The 25,246-nt window shown below is 46.3% G+C and overlaps 1 protein-coding gene across 3 annotated transcripts; it reads right to left on the minus strand.

Moving 5' to 3' along the window:
• Positions 1-1,537: 1,537 nt before the first annotated feature.
• Positions 1,538-25,212, minus strand: FZD3 (frizzled class receptor 3). Of its 3 annotated transcripts, none has more exons than XM_035110829.3 (7): positions 25,086-25,212; positions 20,328-20,829; positions 11,880-12,076; positions 9,440-10,457; positions 4,789-4,937; positions 2,796-3,029; positions 1,538-2,182 (listed from the first exon to the last, which is right to left on the minus strand). In XM_035110829.3, exons 2-7 carry the CDS (start codon positions 20,514-20,516, stop codon positions 1,984-1,986), a joined length of 1,986 nt encoding a protein of 661 aa, XP_034966720.3. In that variant the 5' UTR covers positions 20,517-20,829; positions 25,086-25,212; the 3' UTR covers positions 1,538-1,983. The 3 variants fall into 3 exon arrangements, with proteins under 3 accessions (XP_034966720.3, XP_034966718.3, XP_088523078.1); XM_035110827.3 differs by having other exon boundaries at positions 1,538-2,197; positions 25,086-25,203; XM_088666952.1 differs by lacking the exon at positions 25,086-25,212 and adding an exon at positions 24,165-24,271 and having other exon boundaries at positions 1,617-2,197.
• Positions 25,213-25,246: the final 34 nt, after the last annotated feature.

Consider the following 25,246-nt stretch of genomic DNA (forward strand, 5'->3'; position numbering starts at 1 on the left):
GCCACTTGAGGTTCACCCATAGGATTGAGGACCGTTGCCCCTTAACAGCAGCCCCCCTTGTTGTATCCCAAATTGCTGTGAGAAAGTCCCCTTATTTCCAGAACTGTTTGGCATGCTCTGTGGGAGGGCTGCTTCTGCAGGAAGAACAAGCCCCAGGTCCCCTTGGCTGCAGGGAAGTGCAGGTTTTGGGATCTCAGCCCCTGTGACCTGCTTCTCACATCAGAGTCTTCGGTGCATTGATGGAGTCTTGAATCCAGGAAGGTCACCATCGCCACAGCTGTATGGACTAAGGTCCAGCCTGAGAACCCCCCCCTCCCTCAAATAACCCACATGCAGGCCCGGCTCTAGGTAGACCCCCGGTGGCGCAGGGCACCATGGTGCCGGCCCGCCAGAAAGGCGCCGCGAGCTGCGCCCGCCCGCTAGCCGGCCGGTCCGCCGCGCAGCTGCGCCTGTGGGAGCCACGCTGCGCGCTGCGCCCACCCGCCCACCGCGCTGGGAAACGGGGCGGGAGGACGCCAGAGAGATCGCGCTGTGCCTGCCCGCCCGCCGCTGCGCTGGGAAACGGGGCGGGAGGGCGCCGGAGAGATCCGGCGCACCACAGCGGCAGGGGCGTTTAAGACGGCCCTGCCCACATGGAAATCCTGACTAAGAAGTGCTTGGGCTGTCATCAGCTACCCCTGAACTAAATGCGTGGTTCAAATATGCCTGCCTTCAGCCCCCGCACCGTTGAAGTTATCCTAACAACAACATTTGAAAAAGGAAGCTAAGCGCGCTCCACAAAGAATTCCCTCAGCCCTGTTATGAACCTGATTTAAGGAACCGGGTGGAGGAAGCCTCATTTGCTCTGCATGTCTTCCACCTCCCTTTCTTGAGCCTGGCATGCGAAGCGGCGAGCAAATTCAAACTTTTCTCCTTAATGACTGTTCTCAGGCCTTGGCAAAAACACACTTCATTAAACAAGCCAACAGTTTAGCAAGTGTATGAATGGGTCCACTTGCCCTTCCCCTCTCAAACAGCACCCCAGTTCCCATTATGTCTTAATAGAGGTCATTAACCCCCCCCCCACCATAGAATGCCCTAGATACAGCAGGAGCTGTTCAAGGCACTGAGGCTGAAAGGGGTCAGGGATGGGGGTATTTACACAATATTCGTCAGGAGAACAAAAGGTAGCTAAATTTTCAAAATCCATTTCCCTCTCGCATCCATGCTGGGCTTGGGAGGCGACGGATACAGTTTGGGAACGAACACCCACTTCCCTTCTTCCCTGCGTAAAAACTGTAAACAAGTAGGAAATTGGAACATTTTCTACAAAAGCACAGACATACAAGAAGCTAAGTACCAATTGTTCATACCCACCCTCCCTCCCTCCTAGAGACTAGCAATTTCAGTTAAGAGCAGACAACCTTATGCAGAGCCTTCTCTGCTCATTATCCTTCTGCTGCATTTCCAGTGTAACCGCTTAAAATCTCCTGCTGATCCCCTACAGATGTCCTTTGTGCAGTTTTTTTTAATAAAAAAACCATGCAGCCCACCCTCTGTGCTGCATGAGAACAACTAACCAGTTTATTATCTAATCAGAGACAGCAAGAAAAAGACTGCAGGGGTGGAATTTTTTTCAAACAAAAAGCCAGTCTTCTGCCTGGGTTTTTTTTCTTTCTTTCGCAGGATCTTCATAGTAAATCTCTCTTAGAGAAGCATATGGACAATTTAAAAACAGCGCTAAGAAATTCCAGTTGTCAAGCATAATAAATAAAGTTTGTATCGAGGAGTCAAGTACCAGAAACTGTTTAGCTTGTAGACTCGATCAAGCAGCATACCTTTGCTGAGAGAAAATGTTTCTGAGAAATTGCTGGCTAGGGGGGAAAGGCAGCAGCTGGTTAGGTTCCACTGGGCAAGCTTAGCACTTAAGAGAAAGGGCTAACACTGAGTGCTGTTGAACTGAAATTGAATGAGCGCTGCTCACGGAACAAAGAGAAGCGTGGATCAAGCGCTAGTACCGTCTTCTTCGATCACCCGGTTCATGCTGGTGCCGTGCGTGATGTGGGTCACTGGATTGCCACTGAGGTCCCTGGTGCTGCTGTGACGCGACTGGTCGTTGAGCCGGTGGGAACTGCTGTGCCTGGAGTGGTCCGTCAGTCGGGACATGCTACCGTGAGGTAGCCGATCTTCAATCCCGCGGAAACTGCAGGGGGTATACCTAATTCATAAAGACTCATCGGTTTCAGTAACGCAGACAAGAATGGGCTTCCCATTCAGATAGGTGCAGGACCTCCCCTCCCAACCCACACAATGCATAACACAGATCAGATTCAGCAGAGCTCGGTCTCAGTCCCAGGCCTCCCTAAGTCTGAGAATTTAGACAAAGGCAAGCTTTTCTTTGTTGCAGGTTTTTAAACAGAGGTTGGATACTCATCTGTCAGGGAGTCTTTAGCTGTGATTCCTGCACTGCAGGGGGCTGGACCATATGACCCTGGTGGGGGTGGATCCCTTCCGACTCTGTGATTCTATGGCCAGGAGAGAACCCACTCTGAAACCCTGGAGAACTGCTGCCAGCCCGGGTAGGCAAGAACGGCCAGGGTCTAACTCCGTTTAATGCTGTTTTCTATGTGGACAGTGTGGGAGAGAAAAAGGAGCTCACGCCTCTATTGACAGAACTTGAAACAGACCACTAAGGGATGGGGGAAAGGCTATCAGCTCCCACAAATTCATCCGGCAACTGGCAACCCCCTGTTTAAATGGCAGCGTGTTCTCTGCCTAAGTGTGTTGCGTTTACACAGCCATTTCAGTCTTCTCACCTGCCATCCCGTGACCTATGCAAGCTGCCGTGGTAGCTACTGACTTTGCTATGGACGCTGCCTGCTTTGCTTCGCTGGTCGTCCATCATAGCCAGCTGGGTAGAGGAAGCATGGGTCGACGTCCCTTGGGTGGAGGTGCCTCTAGACTTGCGGATTATGGGTGTGTTGGGGTCTCTCAGGAGCGACTGAGCAAAATCAGGCTCCTGAAGCACTTGCCGGCTCTCGTTGACAACCCTGTTTACAACAGTAAAGCCCAGTCAGTTTGACTCCAGAAAGACAGGTGGCAACAACATGCAGAGGATATCAACATATTCTTTTTAGAGCAGTGTTTACCCAATGTTTCGAGGAATATATGGAAAAGCACTGCTCTAAAAAGATTATGTTGATAGGCATGGATTAAGTATGTAAAGTATAAATGAAAACAATAATTTGGAAGGATTATAAGAGACGCATTATCCAAAGAATGCAATGACAATATTCAAATTTGAACCAAAGGAAGTTGAGTAGTGCTAGAGGGAAGCCACATGGTGGGGGGAAGTCACGGGGGTATGTAGGGTTTGTGTTTGTAGTATAGGGGGTATGTGTATTTTTTCTTTTTGTATCAGTATATGTTAGTTTATTTCATTTTCATTTTTTGTATCATTTATTAAGAATAAATAAAAAATTATTTTTTAAAAACCATGCAGAGGATAGGTGGCAAAAAAATCTACTGAATACCCAGTGTGAATGGGAGGTGTCTGTTCTTACTGTATCTGTATCATTCAGACCTGGAAATGGTGTTCACCACTGTTGTAGCCGGCAATAATTTTTGGAGGAGGGGCTAGCATCGGTTTTATTAGTAGCTGCAGAGCCCCGCTGCTGGACCAGGCTGAAGGGAGACCACCTAATCCAGCATCCTGTTCTCGCAGTTGCCTGTAGAAGAAGGGCCTCGGTGCAAAAGCCCTCTTCCCACCGGTGACTCCTCTCAGCATGTCTTACCTTCAGCATCTATGCTGCATAGGTTAAGACAGTCTGGCTGGGCCACAGCTTAGTATCAGAGCACAGAAGGTTCCAGGTTCAACCCTTGACATTTCAAGCTAAAGCTGGGAATGAATGACCCACCTGCGAAACTCTGGGGAGCCACTGCCAGTCAGTGTAGCTGATCTGACTCTATAGAAGGTGGCCTTGTAAGATGCCTCCCTCAGAGGTAAAGAAGCCTGCTGGCCAGATCCTATTCTGCACCCCTGACTAAGATGAACTCTTCATTGTGTGAGGCAGTGGCCTCTCCTTAACAAGCCTTTTTTTTGGACCCAGCAACTACTAACAACCATCGCTCAGTTGCCAATATCCCCTTTGGGGGCAAAATGCTTGAGAAGGTGGTGGGCGGCTCAACAACAAGCACAGCTGAATTAAGCAGACTATCTGGGTCCATTTCAACCCAGGTTCAGCCCAGTTTGGCACAGAAACAGTCTTGGTTGGCCTGATGGCTGGCCTTTGTTAAAGAGGGACCGAGAAATGTGAAAGGATCTCAGATGAAGATTGAACCTGTCAGCAATTTGGTGGCCTCATTCTCCCTCAGCAGCAAGACAGGAGCAATGGTGGCAGCAAAGTCTCTTCCCTGCTACCCAGCAGGCCCTTCTCTCCCTCTTTCTGGCATGCAGAATACTGCATGGGGTAGTGAGAGATATTAAGAGTGGATGGGAACTTTGCTCCCCCCATTGCCATGTACAATTGGGGAAAGGAGTTTAAGAGTTTGTGGGAGCTGGCGTAGGGATTGCTTAATCTACTCTTTCCGCATTCCCCTTTGAGAATGTAAAATAAAATAATAAAATAACAGTTTGGAGCTGTTGTTTTTGCCCCTGTCAAAGAAAGCTTGAAAAAAAAGGCAAGCAGGGGAAAATGAGGGAAGAAAACCTGCCTCTTGCTTAAGAACTGCTTTGAGTAAAATCTGAATGTTCCTGAGTTATAGCCGTTCCCACCTGTTCCATGCCATCTTTTATGTATCACAACTCACTCTTTTTTCTTGCGCCCGTGGAAGAAGCTGGCCCACTCAAAGCAGGTCTTTTTACTTCCAACCCAGAAGACAGATGGAATCCCAACCACCAGAGCCATCAGATACTTCATCAGAAAGAGGATCAAGTCTGGACGACTCATCTGCGTGACCTGGAAAGAGCAGACAAGGGCAAACATGAGACACTGCTGCAGATCCACAACTCCATCTCTCTAACTCATTAGCAGAGAGATCAGTCGAGTCCCTCCATTTCCCATCTATAGAATGAGCCCGCAGAATCCAGATAGATCAAGGCAATTTATCTGAAGTATTTCAGTCACACAGAAAATCATTTCAATCAAAATTCCAATTTCAATTCCTCATGTACCTTAAGTATTTCCAAAGACAGAGAACCTGTCAATGCATAACCATTAAAACAGAGAGACAACGTTGGCAAGCAAAATAGCCACAAATCACACCCAAGCAATTGATTTCAATAGATTTTCCTGGAGAAGCATGTGAAGTATTCACATGGAATTAACTCCTGCTCTGTTTAGCTGAAGTACGTATGGATCATAATGGCAATGCTTTCACTTGCACTGGACTGAATTCACAAGACCGTGGGGGGAAAGCACTCTGAAATGTGAGCACCACAAGATATCGCCTTTGCCGACCAACTACAGTGGTACCTTGGTTTGCATACGTTTTGGATTACAAACACGCCAAACCCGGAAGTGTGTGTCCTGGTTTGCAACCTTTTTTTGGATTACAACCCATTTTTTTGGATTATGAACAAATGTTTTTGGAGGCCCCATTGGCGAAAGCGCACCTTGGGTTACAACCTGTTTTGGTTTACAAACGGACCTCCGGAACGGATTATGGTTGTAAACCAAGGTACCACTGTGTTCAGTGGAAATGCTTTGAAAGTCCTCACTAAATGTGGAGAGTCACTGTCTCAGATTAACAGCCCCAAGACAGCAACTGTCTCTTACTTGCATATATGAAATTTTATAAACACAAGTGTAATGAGTTGTGGAGAATCAGGCTCAATTACGCATGGTACAGCTATGAGCCAGGGCAGAGTGCATGCTAACTGTGAAGCTGGCAATTGAAACCACCCTGGTCCTTCTCCATAGTATCTGGTGTAATTTGTAAGCATCCCGATTTTGCAATATTCCATGGGCTAACGGCTGGCAAGGGGCAGGGAAATGTCAAACACAACAAGGTCTGTAAAATTTACTAGGAGGATTGTGGGAGAGCAAAATGTTGGGGTGCTGCTTTTGGCAGTAGCTGCATTTTAAGCATAACCTTGCTAGCGTGTGAAATGAGCGCAATTGTGCGGTAGTTGGAGCATTCTTTGGCACTGCTCATCTTTGGGATTGGGATGTATACTGATTTTCTCCAGTCCTCTGGCCACTGCTGAGTTTTCCAAACATGCTGGCATATTGAGTGCAGCACCTTAACAGCATCATCTTTTAAAATTTTAAATAGTTCAGCTGGAATATCATCACTTCCACTGGCCTTGTTATTAGCAGTGCTTTCTAAGGCCCATTTGACTTCACTCTCCAGGATATCTGGCTCAAGGTCAGTAACCACACTACCTGGCGGCAGAGGACGAGATGGTTGGACAGTGTTCTTGAAGCTACTAACATGAGTTTGACCAAACTGCGGGAGGCAGTGGAAGACAGGAGTGCCTGGCGTGCTTTGGTCAATGGGGTCACGAAGAGTCGGACACGACTAAACGACTAAACAACAACAAAGCATGCTTAGCGTCATCTCTAGCTTGGCACTGCGACGCATAAGGGAAAAGGCCTTTTCTGCTCCTGCAATGGGACTCACACATCTGCTCCATTAATTTGTAGAGCTATAAAGCTACCATAGCTAATTGGGGCTGATAGCACAATAGGGGCGAGAAAGCAGTTGTTCCATTGCAGATTCAGAAAGGACTGCCTGCATACACTCACTGAAAGCTAACTTACGAAGCACTGCTCTTCTCCTTCTGCAGTACTGGCTGTTTCTCAACAAGTATCAATCCTATTCTTGAAATAGAGTGGAGCTGAAGCCCCTGCAAATGCCACCCAGGACACTTTCAGAGCAGCTGAATCTGGAGGCATTTATAGTGCCTGTCAAATACTATCAGCTTCTGTTATGGCTCTGAGGCAGAAAAACGTATTATGAGAGATGCCAAGCGGTGGCTGGACAATGAAGTGGCAGTTGATCCCACTTGACAGGAAGCGATACAAAGCTGGGGGGGAAATGCCATGGAGCTGCAGTCTGAGTCTGTGCCCTGTACTCCCTTAATTGATACTGTGCACAGGGCAAAGAACAACTAGGACAGGGTGTTGAGAATTCAAGATCTTCCCAATTCCAAATAGCAGCTGCTTCTGCTAGTTTCAAAGCTATAATTCAGATGGGGAATCTGACTAGACCAGATGGCAAGTAGCTTCTGTTCTGGGCAATTTCACTCCTGAGGGAAAGCTAAGAGCAGCCCAAACCTCTTTCAACATTTCACCCCTGGGACTACCCTCAAGGAGAGACCAGGTGCAGGTCTTTGGCTCACATAGTCAGCACTGCCTGTTCTCTCTCCCTCTCATCACAAGGTGAAGTAAAGAATCCAAACTGGGAGATCCTCCGATTATCTGAACACTTGAGAATTTCTCTCTCAAATGAGATTTCAAAGAGCTGCAAGATCCTCAAGCTTCAAATAGCTGCAGGATCCTCAACCAGCTGCTCACTGCTTCAGAGGAGGTGGCATCTCACTCCTGGTCTGGTGGTGGACAGGCCCAACGTCATCACACTTTGGACCAGCCTGAGAGCTGTGCACATCTTTCCTTTCCCGCCGTTTGCTCACATAGATTAGGTTTGACTCTGGAGAACAGCCAGCTGCAATTAAGAGCTAGCACACTCTTGCTCCCTTATATAACAAATTACTTCCAGTCACTGCTCAGAGCTAGGCCTGCGGCTACCTGGGGAGCAGAAAAGCACTTTCCTTGGAACAGAACTCCAAAAATAAAACAGGGTTGTGGTGATTTGAAAGACAGATAACTGATCTGCTCCCATCTCGACTAAGCTGAGAATCAGAAATGGAGGGCACCAGGTCCTGCTGGGGAAACTCCAGAGACGGAAAGGAGTCTGCCAACAACCTTTGGCGCTACAACCAAAGTGTGTACACGGTTCATGGGTAGAAGCCACAGAAGCGAGGGGGAAGGCTGGCAGGGCAACAGACCTCCAGTGACAAACACAGGAGCTGAAGGAAGATGTGTGCTGTTTGCTGTGAAGGCAGGACAGACCGAGAAATGCTGGGAGCTCTGCCTCCTTCCTAAGATATTTGTCCTGCCTTCTCTGCTGGTGGGTCCTAAAGTCCAACCCAACTGGCTCACTCCCACTACATGAGATCTTAGCAGAGGTGCAGTGTGGGTGTTGGGCGAGGGGGGCTGTTGCCCCGGTCACATTTTTTTTGAGGGTGCATTTTGCTCCTCATGCTGCCCCTGCCAGCCCCACACTGCTTTGCGAGTCTGATCCCAGCCTGGCAAAGCCACATGGGGCTGACAGGGCGCCAGGAGGATGAAACAGGCATGCAACACAGGGGTCCAAGAACCTCTGGTTGGGTTAGAGTTTCTAGAAGCTTGAACATGGTTGTTAAAACTTTGGAGCCTTTTTAAGCATCTTAAGCGTAAGATGCAAAAGGTATAAAGCCCGTCACTGGAAAATGGCGTATCTTCCATTCTCATATCAAAATAGCAGTTGGCAGATTTACACTTTTCCTCCATGCACCCCCCCCCTTTAACTATCAAGCAGCATTGTGAATTTTATGTTCTCCTCATTAAGCTTTCAGTAGCCCAATAAATATAATTAATCTGTTCTTTTCAAGATAAGCTTACTGATTAAATTCTCAACTCTGAGCAGTTGGGAAGCAGCCATTCTGTATATTGCTACACAGCTATGCACGTTAACCACACCCACCCTTAATATTACTGAAAGAAATTTGATATTTGCTGGTGCAGCCATATGTCGCAGTAATGAGAAAGATTTTAATCTCATTGTGCTAGAACAAGTTACGGGAGGAAGAAAGCAGCAAAGACCCAGGGACAGGTGAAATTGCAAGACTGTTTTGTGCTGGTGATGGAGGCAGCAGAAGGAATGCCGGGCCAGTTGGCCCTTTGATTTGGTGCCCTGTTATGAAGCAGGTGGTTTTGGACAGGGGAGGAGGGGGTTGTCAGCTCACCTGCTTTATGGCGGTTGTAATATTAGCAATGAGGACTTGGGGGGGGCTGTTTTGGGGTGAAAGAGGAGGGACTGCCTTGTTGCTCACTTGTGCTTTTGGCAACAGAGATAGGAGTGACTGCACACTTGCCTGCCTTATTCATCTCACCCAACCACCAACCCAATTTCTCCTGCCCTCCTCTTCACTTTATAAGCCTGGCCTTTCTACCTTCAGGGACAAAAATAATCCACCGGTAAAAAGGTTCTGATGGTTCCAACTCCTGTTCCTATTTCATTTCATTTTTCCACCGGCTTTCTTCCCCAGCTCATACTTTCCAGTTGTCTATATGATTATGCCATCGCAGCATGCTCCTACAAGGCGGCAGGAAAGCAATGCAAGATTTATAAACCTGGGAATAAATGGGAGAGGACCATGTCCAAATACCTTGCAGAGAGAAAGATGCTTGCTCACCTGATAAGGGCAGGGTATGTGATACTCTTTGCACCGTTCCTGTATCCACGTCGTCTCCCACACACCCCGGTAAGCTTGCTCATAAAAATAGCAGCCAATCACAACCAAGAGTGGCACGAGGTAGAGGATGCTGAAGACGCCGATCCGGATCATGAATTTCACCAGCTTGTCCTGGTTCTCCTTCTCTAGAGGAATTTCAATACGGACCCGATTTAAAGAGATGATGCCGGCGAGTAGCAGAGAAACCCCAACCACCACATACAGGCAGAGGGGAGCAAGGACAAAGTACCTCAAGGCATCCACGTCATAGAGGCCAACAAAGCACACGCCGCTGATGTTGTCGCCTTCGATTTTGTTCATCGCTAGGAGGATGATGGTGAGGGTTCCTGGGATGCCCCACGCACTGGCGTGGAAGAGGAGGGCTTTCTTCTCAATGGCTTCGCTGCCCCACTTTGGCACAGCTGCCAGGAACCAAGTAATGGTAAGGATCACCCACCAGACGCTCCCAGCCATGGTAAAGAAATAGAGCACCATGAAAAGCATCGTGCACGCCTTGTTGTGGGAGCCCTGAGTCACTGTGGAAGCCTTGTACGTGGTGGGGCTGGAGGCATTGCAGGCAACCCGGTCCTCTAGCAGAAAGCCAACGAAGAAAATGAGTGACACCATCATGTAACAGACGGCATAAAAGATGATGGGCCTTTCTGGGTAGCGAAACCTCGTGACGTCAATCAAGAAAGTCAAGAAAGTAAACAAGGTGGCCGAAAGGCAGACAATGGAGATCACACCAATGAAGTATCGTGCGAAAGAGAGCTCTTCGCGCCTGAAATACATATTCGGGCAAGGAGGGGAGCAGTCCCGTACCCGCAGGAATGTGTAGCCCAGATCTGGGTCGATTTTCAACTCTCGGGGGCACCAGAAGCCGTAATCTCTTTGCACTGCCACCGGCGCTTCTTCCGTCGCTTCCCCAACTACATTGAGATCGACAAGGCGAGGGTAAGGCTCGTCACAATCTGGGAACCTAGAATGGCAAGAAAGGAGAACCTGCTGTTGGACACACACATTCTACTAATGTCAACAAAATAATCATGCGGCTTCCTTGGCCCTAAACCAGAAGAGCCTTGGAGGAGTAACAAAATGTTGGATGGAGAGGAGGAGATGTTGTCGCCTCAAGGTTTTGAGACAGGCTGTATACCTAATAATCAAAGTAACATCCTGACACTGTAGTCTGGGAGTTTTAGACATCGCTTTTAAACTTGTTTTTAAACTTTGATTTCTACTGCTTAGAGGTCTTATTTAAAATTAAGCAGTATATACATTTTGTTAATTAAAATAAATCAAATCAGTCACTTTGACCAACTTTTATTTAGCACACTTGGCTGTTTTTACCAATACATATGACCTTCAATCCTCTGTCTCCTTACTACAAGTATCTCTCCTATCTATTAGATGATCTCCATCAGGTTTCCCGGGCCTTAGACCAGCACTTTGCCCACTGGGTGGCACCAGCCTGCATGTGAACAAGAGGAAGAGTGTAGGACAGAAATAGACAGTGAAACTTCATGCTGGACTTGAAGAGAAGTGGGCAGAATGGACTGAGAGGCTTTACGTCTCTCTTAAGAAACTGGAGCCATGCTTAGGGCAAATGACAAAAGATGACTCAAGTTCACTGCAAAGCAGAACAGAACATTGGTTGTCTGGTCTCCTGTAGAATATGACCAGCTTTCTTGACCTTTTGAACACAAACTATGAGCCTTTTCTTGCAGCTTAGCCAAATGAAGAAAGAGAAAAAGGAGAGATGCAAAAATTACACAAAAAGCCAAGTTGTCCTTGTGGCTGGAGTGATTATTCTCACTATAATGCCTTTATTAAGCCAGTAAAGCCTTTCTAGTCTGTCTTGGCTGCCCTGTGTATGCATTGTTTGTGTTCTTTATGTGCCATGAAGCCTTCACTTGGCATATTCTCCTTTTTGAACGAAAGCAAAAAAAGATTTGAGATTACTCAATCAAAGTGGGGAACATGCACAGCTGGTTTGAAGACTGAACAGTTGTTTTGCCATTCAGCATGCCACCACCTTTTTGTCTGAAAGGGGCAAGTTGGTTTGTGGGGAGGAAAAAATGCAAAGGGTGATTGGAACAGGAATTTTCAAGTGTTTGACGAGACTCTGAGATGTAATAGCCTCTGCCTGCTGGGTAGGAACCCAGTCAAAGCAGGAGAGTTGCTGTGGGTCACTTTCTTGGTTTAGTATCCGGAAAAGGGAGGGAAGGGAGGTACAGAGTGGCTGGGGGAACCCGGCCAGATGGGCGGGGTATAAATAATAAATTATTATTATTATTATTACAGCACTAAGGCTAGAAAACAAAGTCATTTTATAATTCCTGGAACGTGTTAAAATCTGTAGGTGGCCGTTTAAAAACACACACAAATCCAGAGGATTTCTCACCTGCTGCACTCCATATCCTCTGACCAAGAGACACCAAACATCTCCATGAGTTTTGAACACTCACTGTACGCTCGCTGGCAAATTCTGCGACATGGGAGGGAGACTCTGCCATACTCCATGCAAACAGGAGCATAGAGAGCACACAGGAATGGTCGAAAGTCCCGGGAACATTCAAGGTTCACCATTGGGTGGAATGGCTATGAAGAGAAAACAAAATTAAATAGCTCCAAGCCACCACTGCAGATTCAGTCTTGTGAAGCAGCCTGGGTGGTTATCATAATCTAAGATCTCAGAATCTTTGCCCAGCTTTTTCAGGGTGGGGAGGAACAGATCAAATATGACAGATAATTCTGGCAACAGACTGCATGGAATGCCAACATAAATATTTGCTCAATGCCATCATAACACACTTTCACTTTGCTTGGTGGACTTGCACCTTCAGAGGTCACCACACAAATCATGGGTCACTGAGCTGAATAAGCCCAAAGGCAATTGCTTGAAACCACATCCTCACCCCACCCATTAGTAGCCCTTTACATGTGGCAAAACCTAGAATTTATCAAGCCCCTGATGGCCACCAGACATGGCTGATGAGCTGCATGTTGTTTAGCAAGGCACACGTTATACTGGCCTAGTTTAATAAGAAACGTCCATTCACAGGGCAGATCTGGTAGGTACACTGGTGCCCATGGGCACTGTTTTGGTGATCCCTGACCTATTACTATGGCAAAAGCACCACATATACACAACACTGTTCACCATATCGTGCTAGACATACACGTTCAGCCAGCTAGAAATTTATAGATCAGTTCTATGTTAAAATATTTTCTAAGGTGCTACCCTTCCTTGGTGGTACAATGTAGGCAATGTAGGTAGTAAATCTGAGTTCACCCTGAGGCTATTCTAGACATTAAGCTGCCAAGTATTCAATTTTTAGATAGGAGCAGAAAAATATGGTACATTCTTTATGAATTCAAGAGATGAGAGCAGGGGTGTAAAAAGAGACCAAATCAACAATACATGCTTGAAGTTAACACTGCTATGCTACAGTTTGCTGTATAAAAACCAGATACAATACTATAAAGAAACAGATGCTATAAAGCATGTTTTTAAACAGAGGTTAGATGGCTGTCTGCCATGGATGCCTTAGTTGAGATTCCTGTATTGCAGGGGGTTAGACTAGAGGACCCTTGGGGTCCCTTCCAACTCTAAGATTCGGTGATTCTAAGTAATACATAGTTAGAGTACTGTAGTAGATTTTAACCTCTTTGGTTTGGATTGGGAAAGACTTGGGTTAAAATCCTCACTCGGCCAAGGAAATCACAGGGTGGCCTTGAGCAAGTCACTATCTCCTACATTAATCCTATCCTACCTCTTCACGGAGTGGCTGGGAGGATGTGATGAGATAAGCCAATGTATACCACCCTGAACTCCCTGAAGGAAGGGTGTGATACAAATATGATGCAATAAGTCAGTTCCCGCACCCCAATATTACCATAAGCTGTCTAGACATAAAAAGTAATGAGACACACATGCTGTCAGCGACTGCTATGATTGCTAGTGTCCCAAGAGGAAGCGAACATATGCAAATGAGTACATGATATTAGTATATGCAGATTTTTAGTTGGCAGCCACCTATGAAAGCAAGCACCAGGAAGCCATTTGATCACTCTCTCCCTTTGGACAACACCCCCCTTCGAAATCTCTGATGGCAAGACTGCTCTTCCACTTAATGTCATTCTAGCTCCAAAGCTGGAAGAGGGAAAATTTCATACATAGCCTCTAGAATAGCCTTTCTACAGATGTCACAGACTACAACTCCCATCAGCCACAGCACCAGAGAGCAGTCCTGGCTGGGGTGATGGAAATTGTAATCCAGGCTCGACTACATAGTTCCATTAGCTGCAACCAGCACAAGGCCTCCTATTAGCACAACCAGACTCCTGCACTCTCCCCCATGCACCGCCCCCCCCCATTGGCTTTGGGGAATCAGGGAAAAACCCAAAACTGTGTGCAGGAGGAGAGGGGAAGGCCACTCTACTGAACAAGCCAAAACGCTTCTGTTGAAAGAAAACAACCTTAAATTCCTCCCCAACTTGGCAAAGACACTGTATTAAAGGGAGCTGCATTATGGAGGCCCTGCATTGAGCTGCCTCCCACTACTAACTCTTCAAGAACCAGAAACTAATTCAGCATGGATGGGGAAATTTTACTTCTCAGAGATGACAAATGAATGACCATGTGGTGCTAACCCTTGTAACTACGGCAGACGTGCTTAACTGAAATAGCCTTGGTCCATAACCCCCATGATTTCTCTCTTGTGTGTGTGTGGGGGGGGTAACATGCAAGGCTGGGCACAGGGTAGAGAAAGAAAGACAGAATAGTCTTCTATCAGCTTAAAGAGAGAATTAAAAGCAGACGCATAGCTACCAAAGCAGCAATCAGGAAAAGCATACTGAGGGGACTAAGCCAGGCAAAAGAGCTTTCCTCCTACATTTTTAATTCACATTCTCCCTTACTATTAGTGACAGGTGGAATTCATGTCTCATTTTGTTATTCTAATGAACATGGTGTCTGCACTTTAGAACAGAACTGTTGCCTCTATGTTACCCTAGTAACTATTTGAATTTGTAAAGGGGGAGGGAAAAGAGTTCTGATCAGGAGCTGAGCCTAGCATTCCTTTGTCTTACACTCTACAATAGAACTACGATGGTCTCCAGAGGTTGTATGTAGCCTCCTCCTTTCGCCAGCCCTCATATTTCCTTCCACAATGAGTGAAGAAAAAGACTCAGGATAGACAAGTCAAGCATCCAGGAACCCCCTACCACCTACAGTATTTTTCTCATGGGATGAACCTATTTATTTAGGCTTAACTATACGTGATCAACATTAAGTTTATCTACACACAACTGCTCATGTCTAGACAAGCAGAGCTGATAAGTAGCAAGGAATTAGGGGGTATAGATTAAGGAGGATATTTTCCCTGTACCTACCATGGACGGATTTGGTAACCTTTCGTAATATGGCGCCTTGTACAAGGCCAAAATTTGGCACCCCAAAATGGATCTTCTCAATTATGGATTTTGCACCCCCTTGGCTTAGCACCCTGTGCAGGAGAACTGCCTGAACCACCCTAAATCTGGTGCTGCACTCACCCACGGCCCCCTCCTGCACTGGATCTATGGATTCTGAACTTCAGGGGAAAACCTCTTTGTAAATACAGAAGGGTGAGCTGTGATCTAAAAAGGAAAGCTATGAGGTAGTATCTGGGGGGAGCAGTGTTCTGGCTGCAAAAGGAACAAAAGCCTCTATAAAGTCAAAGAAACATTTTTTTATTAAAACCCAAGATGTTTGCTGTTCGCTGCCTCTGACATGACCACTTTTGTTCCAGAAGTCTCAAGAAACAGCATATATAAACAAGTTAGCAAATGAGAAAGTTGCTTCCCCGCTGATAAATTGTAGGTTTGGGCAACATGGAGATGAAGTACAAAGGAGCCTTCCTTCCTCATTCACATTCAGATTAACAAGGCCTGTGTGTTCTATTCACACTGTGGCCCCTCCTCTCTCGGGAGTTTCATCCCCATTGCCATGGCAACCCTACACCCACAGGCTTTGAAGCATAGCAACAGGCCAAGCTCAGCGAGGAGTGTGAAAAGGGGAGAGAGTCAAAGGGCACAATTTGGCTCGGGGGAATCAGAATGCCAACCTTTGTCCAGGCACAAAAGGCTGGAATCCATAGGAACAATCCTTTGCCAGCAGAGAAAGGGGTCTGCTAATATCATGGCCAGAGACATGATATGGGAAACAGAGGCAAAGGTGCCAGGGAAGGCACAGGCGTGCAGATACGCCCGTCCCATGAATTTTATTCTAGGAGACCATTGCTTTTTCAGCCATTTCAGCAAATCATATAGAGAGAGAGAGCGCACACACGCTGTATGTAAATCAACCAGCTATTGGAGAGGCAAGCTGTTTGGAAGCAAAGCAAGGATCACTGTTGGGCTGAAAGGTGTGGGTGGGATGTAGATCTAAGTTTAATGGGGGGGGTGCCCACACCCCCCTGCATTCAGCTCACCTTCCTAATCAAGGAGTGGCTCAGAAAAACTGAAAGGCCATTATGAAGAACAATAATAGTAAGTGGTTTTTGTCAGCCAAAGACTAGAGTCCAGTTCTACCTGGGGCTAATGAAAACTTGGATGCTTCACCTGGCATAGAATACAGCTCCTCACCTGTCACAGTGGCAATAACTATATATTTCAAAATGCAAAACTGCCATTGCTGGAGAGAGAGAGAGAGAGAGAGAGAGAGAGAGGGGGGAAGCCTGGTCACAACCAAAAAGAAAGTATTGCATTGCCTCCATTCATCCGTGGAAGGTTTTTTACTGGTGCATTTATAGTCTGTGAAACCGCAACAGTGCTCCTACGCTTGGGCCCTCTTTGCGGGTTTTGTAAAGGCCTCTGGTTGCTCACTGTGAGAACAAGACGCTGGACTAGATGGGCCACTGGCCTGATCCAGCAGGCTCTTATGTTCATCTTTTCTAACACACCATAATTTCCCTGCTGTTAAGCCTCTCCTAGACATTTGAAGTAGCCATAATACCAAGCCATCTGCCTGGGTGACCCCAAAAAACAAAGTCAGTATGCATAAATTAAAAGGCAAAAATGGCAACAAACCCACACATTCTAGAAGTAAAATCCCCCAAAGCGCAGTCTTTAAAAACGTTTAGCAAAATGTCTAAATGTTTTATTGTACACTAGCTGGCCCTGCCACGCATTGCTGTGGGTTATTTGTGTGATTTCCCCTACCCTGTGCCGATCCATGAAGTATCCCTGTGATTCCCCCACTCCTCCCCTCACCCCCCTGGCTTATCCCTGTGATACCCCCCTCCCTCATCCCTGTGAATCCCCCAACTCTGTCCTGATCCATGACCTATTATGCCCCCTCTTCCCCCCACCCAAGGCTTATCCCTGTGATTTCTCCCCTCTCCTCCCCCTACCCCCCCACTTACCCCTGTGATTTCCCTTCTCTCTTCCGTCCAACCCCCCCCCCCCCCGGTTATCCCTATGACCCGTTTATTTTGTACACAATCATTTCCCCAATGCCCTGTCCCAGCCCTGACTCCCCTACCCCACGTGTGTTATGTGAAATAACATTTATTCTACCCAAAGGCACGGCCCTGTAAAAGGCCCATATTCAGTTGATTCTATGCTGCGGATCATTCTGCTTAAGCAGAATCCATAGCTACTTAATACTGAGCTAGTTACAGGTCTTGGATAAAGTGTGGAGGTTGATGGACTTCCATTTCATGCGGCTCATGAAATGAAAATACTGAGCTATTACTTTTAAATGGGTAACACTGTAAATATTTGAAAACAGAAAAACCTACACATTTTCTTTTTTCTAGGTTAAACCCTGGTTCCTACTACAAACTTTCACTGTATGAACTCTATCACAGCTCCCCTCTCCATATTTTTGTCAACAGCTGAATAGGTAGTTAGAAAGATAAACTTAATTCAATGACATAGGTACAACGTTAGCTAAATGAGGTTTTTTGTATGATAAGCTCTTCCACAGAGGGATCATGGTGGAGCAGGGCAATTTTCAGTGAGACCATCAGCAAATTTATCACATATTTCAAGAGACGAGTGAATGCTGAAACATACAGTACAGGGTTTTTTTTTAATTTGTAAGTAAATGTGTATCTTCTTAGCTCCCTGATCAATGTTGGACAGCTCCTAGTTGCTCTGCTTCTACAATTTGGACAGCTCAATCTGACCAATACACCAGAATTTAAAGAAACTGGTCAAACAGAACTGTGCCTCTCCTTAGGAAAAAGTTCCTTTCAGTAGCTCCAAGAGACAGTGTTACTCTGTGCGAATCAGGATCAGACTTGGAGGTGCACGGGGGGGTGGGTGGGTCCCACCTCAAATTCTCCAGCAAACCATATTTGGCATTGATATAAGTCAAAGTACAAGCTTAAGCCCACATCTGAATCATAAAATCGTAGAGTTGGAAGGGACCTAAGGGTCATCTAGTCCAACCCCTTGCAATGCAGGAATCACCTGAAACTATTTGAGGCTGCCAACATATTATAGGGGAACATTGGAATACAAGAAACTGATAACCTTAGGTTAAACAACGAAATACCAGTTTAATATGATGACAGGACAACAAAATGGACAAAGAAACAAGGCAGATGGGAGGCCTCTGTAATTGTCAACATTCCACTTCCACTGATGACCAGATTTCACTACAGCAGCTTTTGGTAACTCTTGAGAGTAAGAAGACACTGTTACTATAAGCCATACACTAATGTATCCGATGTAGACAGAAATTCAAGGGCAGAAAAGGACATACCTTACTTCCCAAACTAAGTTAATGGATGTTAACTATTTTATCCTGGAAATGAAACCTCCCTAATTATGGTATCACAACAGCTCATCCAACTACTAGGACAGATGCCACACGGAGTGGGAATCAAAAGAATAGAAAATAAAAGCCTGCCCAACCTTTACAGAGACTTTAGTAACTTTTAAGCACAGACATTAAACCAGAGAGAAATTACAAAGATGTGGAGAGATATCGTCACAGTATTGTTAGTATATACAAATTAGGTCTCTGTAAGATACAAGTAATGTACAGTACTTTGAAAAATGCCAAGGCCTACTAGAGCAGGCATCCCCAAACTGCGGCCCTCCAGATGTTTTGGCCTACAACTCCCATGATCCCTAGCTAACAGGACCAGTGGTCAGGGATGATGGGAATTGTAGTCCAAAACATCTGGAGGGCCGAAGTTTGGGGGTGCCTGTACTAGAGGGTTGGAATAGATGACGTGTGCAATCCTTCCCAACTCATGGTAGGAGCACTCTCCTCACTGGTTCTTCATCTCTAGGTGTACTTGGAGAAAGGGGAACCCCCTGCTACTGAAGTCGCTCTAAAGTACAGTGGTACCTCGACATACGAATGCTTCGACTTCTGAAGGTTTCGACTTACGAAGTTGACAACCCCGGAAGTCTTTTCGCCGTGCATGTGCAGAAGCGCAAAATCGCGCTTCGCGCATGCGCAGAATAGGCGCTTCGACATCCAAAAGCCTCGACTTACGAAGAGCGCTACGGAACGGATCGTCTTCGTAAGTCGAGGTACCACAGTTCGGTTGGCTAACCTGTGACCCTCCAGGTGTTATTTGATTCCAACTCCCACAAGTCCCAGCCAGCATGGCCAATGGCCAGGGGTAATGGGAACTGCAGCACAACAGTAGCTGGAGAGCCATACATTATTAGCCAATCCTGCCCTAGAGCTAAGGAGAGCTCAGGCATTTGGCAAAAAACAAGAGGCAAAGATTCCGCTGTAGCAGAATCCTCCACTCTTCATAAACAAACACTCCTTTTGGCGTTTATTGCAACCCTGCCAAGCAGGGAGGGGAGCAGATTTTGCCACAACACTTTGTACACAAAAGCATGGGGAATCGCTTCTCAATCAACCCACCACCAATTTTCAGGATCAAAAATCCTGGATGAACTACCACCTCAGCATAATTTTTTTCTGAATGCCCCCCAGATATAAACATGCCACAAAACTAGTCCCAGACTCAGGGCTGCAATGATGATCCATGATGGCTGTATTTATCTATACCAGGCGTCGGCAACGTTTTCTGCCCGTGGGCTGGAGGATTCCCACTGACTATCGTCCGTGGGCCGGACATGGGCCACACAGGCGCAGAAGCGATTTCTGGTGCCTCGCTGCCCATGTCCGGAACACAGGAAATGGCTTCTGCACATGTCCGCGGCTGTGAAGAAGCAATTTCTGGCGCTGGAAATGGGCAGCACAGCACCATAAATTGCTTCTGTGCATGTCCGCGGCTGCGCAGAAGCGATTTTCGGTGCTGGCTGCTCATTTCCAAAATGTCTGCAGCACCAGAAATCGCTTCTGTGGCTGTGTAGGCACGATTTCTTGCACCGCTCAGCGAGTCCCCGGCCGTGCTGCACCAGTTTACCGCAGTGCATGGGGGACTTGCCGAGCAGGCGGCTCGGTTCACGGGCGGCCCGTGGGCTGGATAAACGGCCTCCATGGGCCGTATCTGGCCCATGGGCCGGAGGTTGACAATTCCTGATCTATACCATGCAAAGAACTCACTTTTTTATCTTAAGGTACTGCTTCAAATACCATTTATTTTAAATGGAAAGCCCTTCTGTGTAAAAGAGCAGCAGTTCGAACTGCATATCCATGTAGCCACCTAATACCACGTTTTATGCCGTTTTGCCATGTAGGTTGTTCATAATGTGTAAAGCGTCCTCAAGAGCACCAATGCACCTCTGTTGTTCTGTGCATTATTACTGCAAGCAGACGTAGGGAAGCTTTTCAATAATTTTTGGCAATTCTCCAGTACCCAAGGCAATTCCACCACTGTGAATGCTATCATACATTTAATTTTAGGGGGAAGTTAACTCTTACCTCCATTGCTAGAGCTGCTGTTTGCTGATCATAATGGTTCAAAAGGTTAGGCATAAAAGTGGTGTTGTAAGGAAGATCCTGGCACATCCTCAAGATGATGGGCTCACATGAGAACTGGCTGTGGCCACCTGCGCATCCTATCAGAACAGCCAAAAGCCACAGACAATGGAGCACCCGGGTTGCAGCCATCTTTCTGCAGCAATCATGAGATTCTCCAGATTATTTAGTAGACTTTGCTGGGTACCTGTGCACCACTGCCAGGTTCTTCAGAGACCAAAAGACTCCTTGCTTCGTCCGCATTTCAGGTCTTCATTTTAAGATCCTTCAGAGAAAGGTTGTTTGTTTGCATTGATGCAACTTAGCTGAGTCCCACAGAAGGCTTTCATTCCCAAAGCACTAATAAGGTACTTCATCTTGGCCTTTTGCTTCATATTGCCAGGCTGTCTAACCGCACTCCCAAACAGACCCCATGTTGACAGGCTCTCTTCTTTCATTAAGCGCTCTAAAGACAAAATAATAAAAGTGTTAAAACTGTATTGCTAACAATTCAAAGAAAGTTGTTAGTTATGACTCATGGGCTCTCATATAACTTTGGGAGAAAATGAAAAAGAGACCACCACAGCCTGATCAACCAGCACTTGCCTTCTCCTCTCCCAAGCAGAAAGGTACTGTATAAATATAGTAAACAAATAATAAAATCCAAAGGCAAACCCCACTGACAGCGTTTTCTACTGATCATGTGTGCAAGTACACCAGACATTTTACAGATCATAGTCTGAAGCTGCAACTGCTCATCATGTCTCAAGAGGCTTGATGTTTTTGGCTTTAGCTTTACTACTACCTCCATTTTTTTCTAAATAAATTATGATTTATTGGTTACACTTAGGGTAAACTACTACATGGCTATTTCAGAGCAAAATCTCTAGTTGATAGCTGCAGTCTATTGAAGGCAAAGGACTCATATCACCAGGGTCACAGACTGTGAAAACGTTTCCTTATGAAACAAATCATATACTGTACTGTAGCTATAAGGGACCTTGAAGTTCAGCCCTCTGTTCAATGCAGATCTGCAATGCAGGATGAAACTGCAACATCCCTGACAGATAGCCATGCAGCCTCTGCTTAAACCCTTCTAGCAAAGGAAAGCCCATCACCTCCAGCTCTTACTATTGGGCAGTTTCTCCTAACGTTTAGCCAAAATCTACTGTACTTCCCTGCCGTTTCCACTCATGGGCTCCAGTTGTTCCTTCTGAAGCAACTGGGAACAAGTCTGTTTCTTCTTTCGCATGGCTGCCCTTCAGATAAATGAAGACAGCTATAACGCCTCCCCTTAACCTCTTCTTCTCCAGCTAAACAAAGCCAGCTCTTTCAACCAATACCTCGTGGGACTTGGGTTTCCAAGCCCCTCACCAACCTAGTCACTTTTCTCTGAATATGCTTCAAGGGCTTTCAAGACTTGGTTATTTTGGCAAAGTTTGGCTATTTTGGACAACACAAGCAATTCATCACTGTCAAAGATTTTTAAAAACCCATATTAAAAGTAGTTTGACAAGAAGAAAAGAACACAGGAGGCAGTGGCAATACGGAGGCAATCCAAGAAATATTTGGATTGAGCCTGACCACACAGATATCTTAAATTCAATTAATAAATGCTGGTGATCCATGGGTACTGACAGGCTAAAACACCCCAATTTTAGTTTCCTTGGGTGCTAACTCAGTTTCTTCTCACTTGACTTTTGTACTGTTTTTAAACACAATATAGCAACCATGAACAAACCATCTTATGCAAATAAAGATTTACCATACCAAAATCTTAATCATCCTATATATACTAACCTAGGTCATTTATGACACTTAAATTATAACAAGAGAAAAAGCTAACTAGTTCCTATACACTTGCATTTTCAACCAATCGAATGCAAGCCTGCCACTTTCCTAAAGTTACATAAAGAATTATTGCAAGTGTAAACAGAGGTGACTAACAAAGATGAATAAATAACAATCATGTCAAAGAATTTTTGAAGAGAATTTATTTACCTCCCAGAAAGATGTGCTCACTCAACCCAATCCTTAACTGCTGCAGGATTTTAGCAGCTCAATGGCAAAGTGCTATCTGCAGTAATTATTCCAATGGCGGTTTTGGTACAAAATAAAACAATCCCTCTGAATCTATTCCAATGATTATACTGTAGCCATATTCCAATTTTTAAACCATCCTACCCTGAAGGTTCATACTGTCCCCCCACCATCCTTCTGATCCCTACTGTGTCCAGGGAGGGGGTAACACAACAACTGCAGACTTTATTCTATCCTTTAGGCCCTTCTAAGAGGAAAGAAAAGCATGGAACATGGAAGCAAGGAGAGCACAATCTTTTGCAAGGAATGCAAATGGTAGGCATTTTTTCACCCCAGCTGCACCAACAAGGGAAAAAGAAATCCACACAAAACTGTCATTGCTGCAACGGAGTAGGCTACTCTTACCTCTCCAGGGAAATATTTTTCCGGTATACTGGAAGGAGATTCACTCCCTATACTGCCATGCATTGAAGTGGAGAGGTTCTCCATCATCCCTCCCCCATCAACACAACACTCTGGATATTTAGTACTGTACTTCAGTTCCCTTAGAGAGAAACATTTTGCCTCCATTGTTGCAGGGGAGGTGGTGAAGCATGGAGAAAACACATTAACAAAACCCCTTTGCTTCTGGGACCCTCATAGGGAGCAGTGAGGATGCAGGAGAGGCAGAGTTGATATCAGCAAAATTGGGACACCTTTTAAGGAGTCTTAAACATATAAAAATTTCCCTGTTGGATCAGACTATCCTGGCCTTTCTCAACTCAGTGCCCTCCTTTACTTAAGGGCCCCATTGGTGCCCATCTGACCACTTTACTCCTTGGAACTTTCACAAATGCTATGTAATGTCGGTTCTGCATTTGTGAGCTCAACTTCTAGTATGGAAGTACCTGTGCTTTGGAACTCCCTGCCTACTGACACTTGACAGGCACCCTAACTATTGTTTTAGACACTTTCTGAACACTTACCTCAGCAAGTAAATATCCTTTAGTTAACTATATATGTTTTACATTTTTGGCTGATATTTTCTGTGCCTTAATGATAACCATTTCATGAATAGCTGTTCAATAGTACTGCAGATTTTAGCTGTGTTTTATTACAATTTTATGATGTACACAGCTCTTTGATTAAGCAACATTATGCATCTTTCTAAATATACTGATGAATGTTTTAGAGACTATAACTTCCGCCAGCCTCAGACATCATAGGTGTTGTAATCCAACATATCTGGAGGGTGCATGGTTGGCGGAAAGGCTTAGGTTTCTGCCTAGACCAGCATTCAGTTTGCAGCAGTAATCAGCTCAAAGGGAAGCCCAGGATGCAATGAAAGCAGTAGAGGCTCTCTTCTGCTGCCATCACCCATCTCCTTTCTTTTGGGGGAAAGGAGGTAGAAAACCGTGTCCCCTGAGCATCTATCCATCCATTCTGGTTTCCTCCTGTTTCCCCCCTCATGCATAAAGGTGGTTTAAAACCCCTACTTCTCAACAGGGTCCTTTAATTGCCAAAAACAATGCCATGGCTATGAAAGCAAGCCCCTCATAACTACTGTTTCAGTGCCTGCACATGTATGGGGGGGGGGAAGAGTTGGTCAGAAAATAAGGAGGAAATTATGAAAACACTTCTCTCTCTCTGGCTGATGAGAAAGCAGCAGGGCAAGCTAAAGCACATTAATTACTAATAACGAGGGCCTGAGTCTTAATCAGTCATCACAACCTTTTAGTTTTGTTTCAACCTTATTATGCTCATTAGTCTATATTAACTTACGGCAAAGCTGCCTTGCAGGCCCTCGATCCGACAGAAGAAGAAAAGGGGAGGGGAGGGGAAGCAGGATATAAATAATGTTTAATTATAACATAATTATCAGATGCAGTTTCAGGAGGCCACCTACCCGGCCCAAACCTATGCAATGCAGGGGGAAGAGGGCACAATGCAGAGGAGGAGGAGGGAGACCCTCCCTTCCCTAATCCTTCTTTGGGTGAGGAGGGGGGGTCTTCCTCCTACACACCAACCCCCTTCCCCCCTGCTAAAAAGACATGGCCTGAAAAACACCCACCCAGTTTCTCTGTTTTAACCCTTTCCAACCCTCAAAGTCCGCCCACCCACCCAACCACCCCACTTTGACCTGGACACAATACCAGGAGGGAGGCAGGGTTGCCAACTTGAATAAAATATTGTGCGGTCTGGGGGCAGGTAAGCACAGCCCCACATAATTGATCACATGACATTACGCACACACAAAAATTTGAATCGCAATGCCCCTCAACTTTGGGGGATGGGCAGACCCCTCAAATATTTTATTGAGGGGAGGCCGAAGGCCCCTGGGAATCCCCCCATCAAAAAACAAACCTCATCGCGGGAGCCTTTGAGAAGAAACAAGAAAAAAGGAGGGGGGGCGCTCCTATAAGGAAATCCTGCCTGAAACAACCCCCCTCCTTTCATTGTATTTTTATGTGGGTGGGAGGGGAAGGGGTCGCGTGCGCGCGTGCGCCTGCAGGTGTGAGGAAGCCAGTCCTCTGTGGGGGGGTCGGTCCCTGACAGGAATTTACCCCCCCCAAGAAAAGAAGTGGGGGCGCCCCTCCCCCCGATTCATTGAGGTGATTAGAGCCTCCTTTATTTATCGGTGGCGAAGGCGAGAGGGGGGTTAGCTGTAATCCCGGCCCTTCTTTGCCCCCCCCCTCCGGTTACCTGAGTGCGTCCCTCAGGCGGCGCTGGCCGGCCCTTCCTCGGCGCGGCGGCTGAAGGGGCCCGAATGAAGGAGCCGCCGCCTCCTCCTCCTCCGAGGCCGCCGCTGCCTTCTGCCCCGCCCCCTAGCAGGGAGGGCGGGGCGCCGAGAGACCGCTCTCGGA

This window comes from Zootoca vivipara, chromosome 3, assembly GCF_965207765.1.
Source record: "Zootoca vivipara chromosome 3, rZooViv2.hap1.1, whole genome shotgun sequence".
Classification (NCBI taxonomy): Eukaryota; Metazoa; Chordata; class Lepidosauria; order Squamata; family Lacertidae; genus Zootoca; species Zootoca vivipara.

Coding starts and splice junctions, on each gene's coding strand:
- FZD3 (XM_035110827.3), bottom strand. CDS start 20,516: ATGGCTGCAACCCGGGTGCTCCATTGTCTGTGGCTTTTGGCTGTTCTG. Junction 12,077..20,327: donor CAGCAGCTCTAGCAATGGAG/GTAAGAGTTAAC, acceptor TTCTCTTCATAG/CCATTCCACCCAATGGTGAA. Junction 10,458..11,879: donor GAGGATATGGAGTGCAGCAG/GTGAGAAATCCT, acceptor TTGCCATTCTAG/GTTCCCAGATTGTGACGAGC.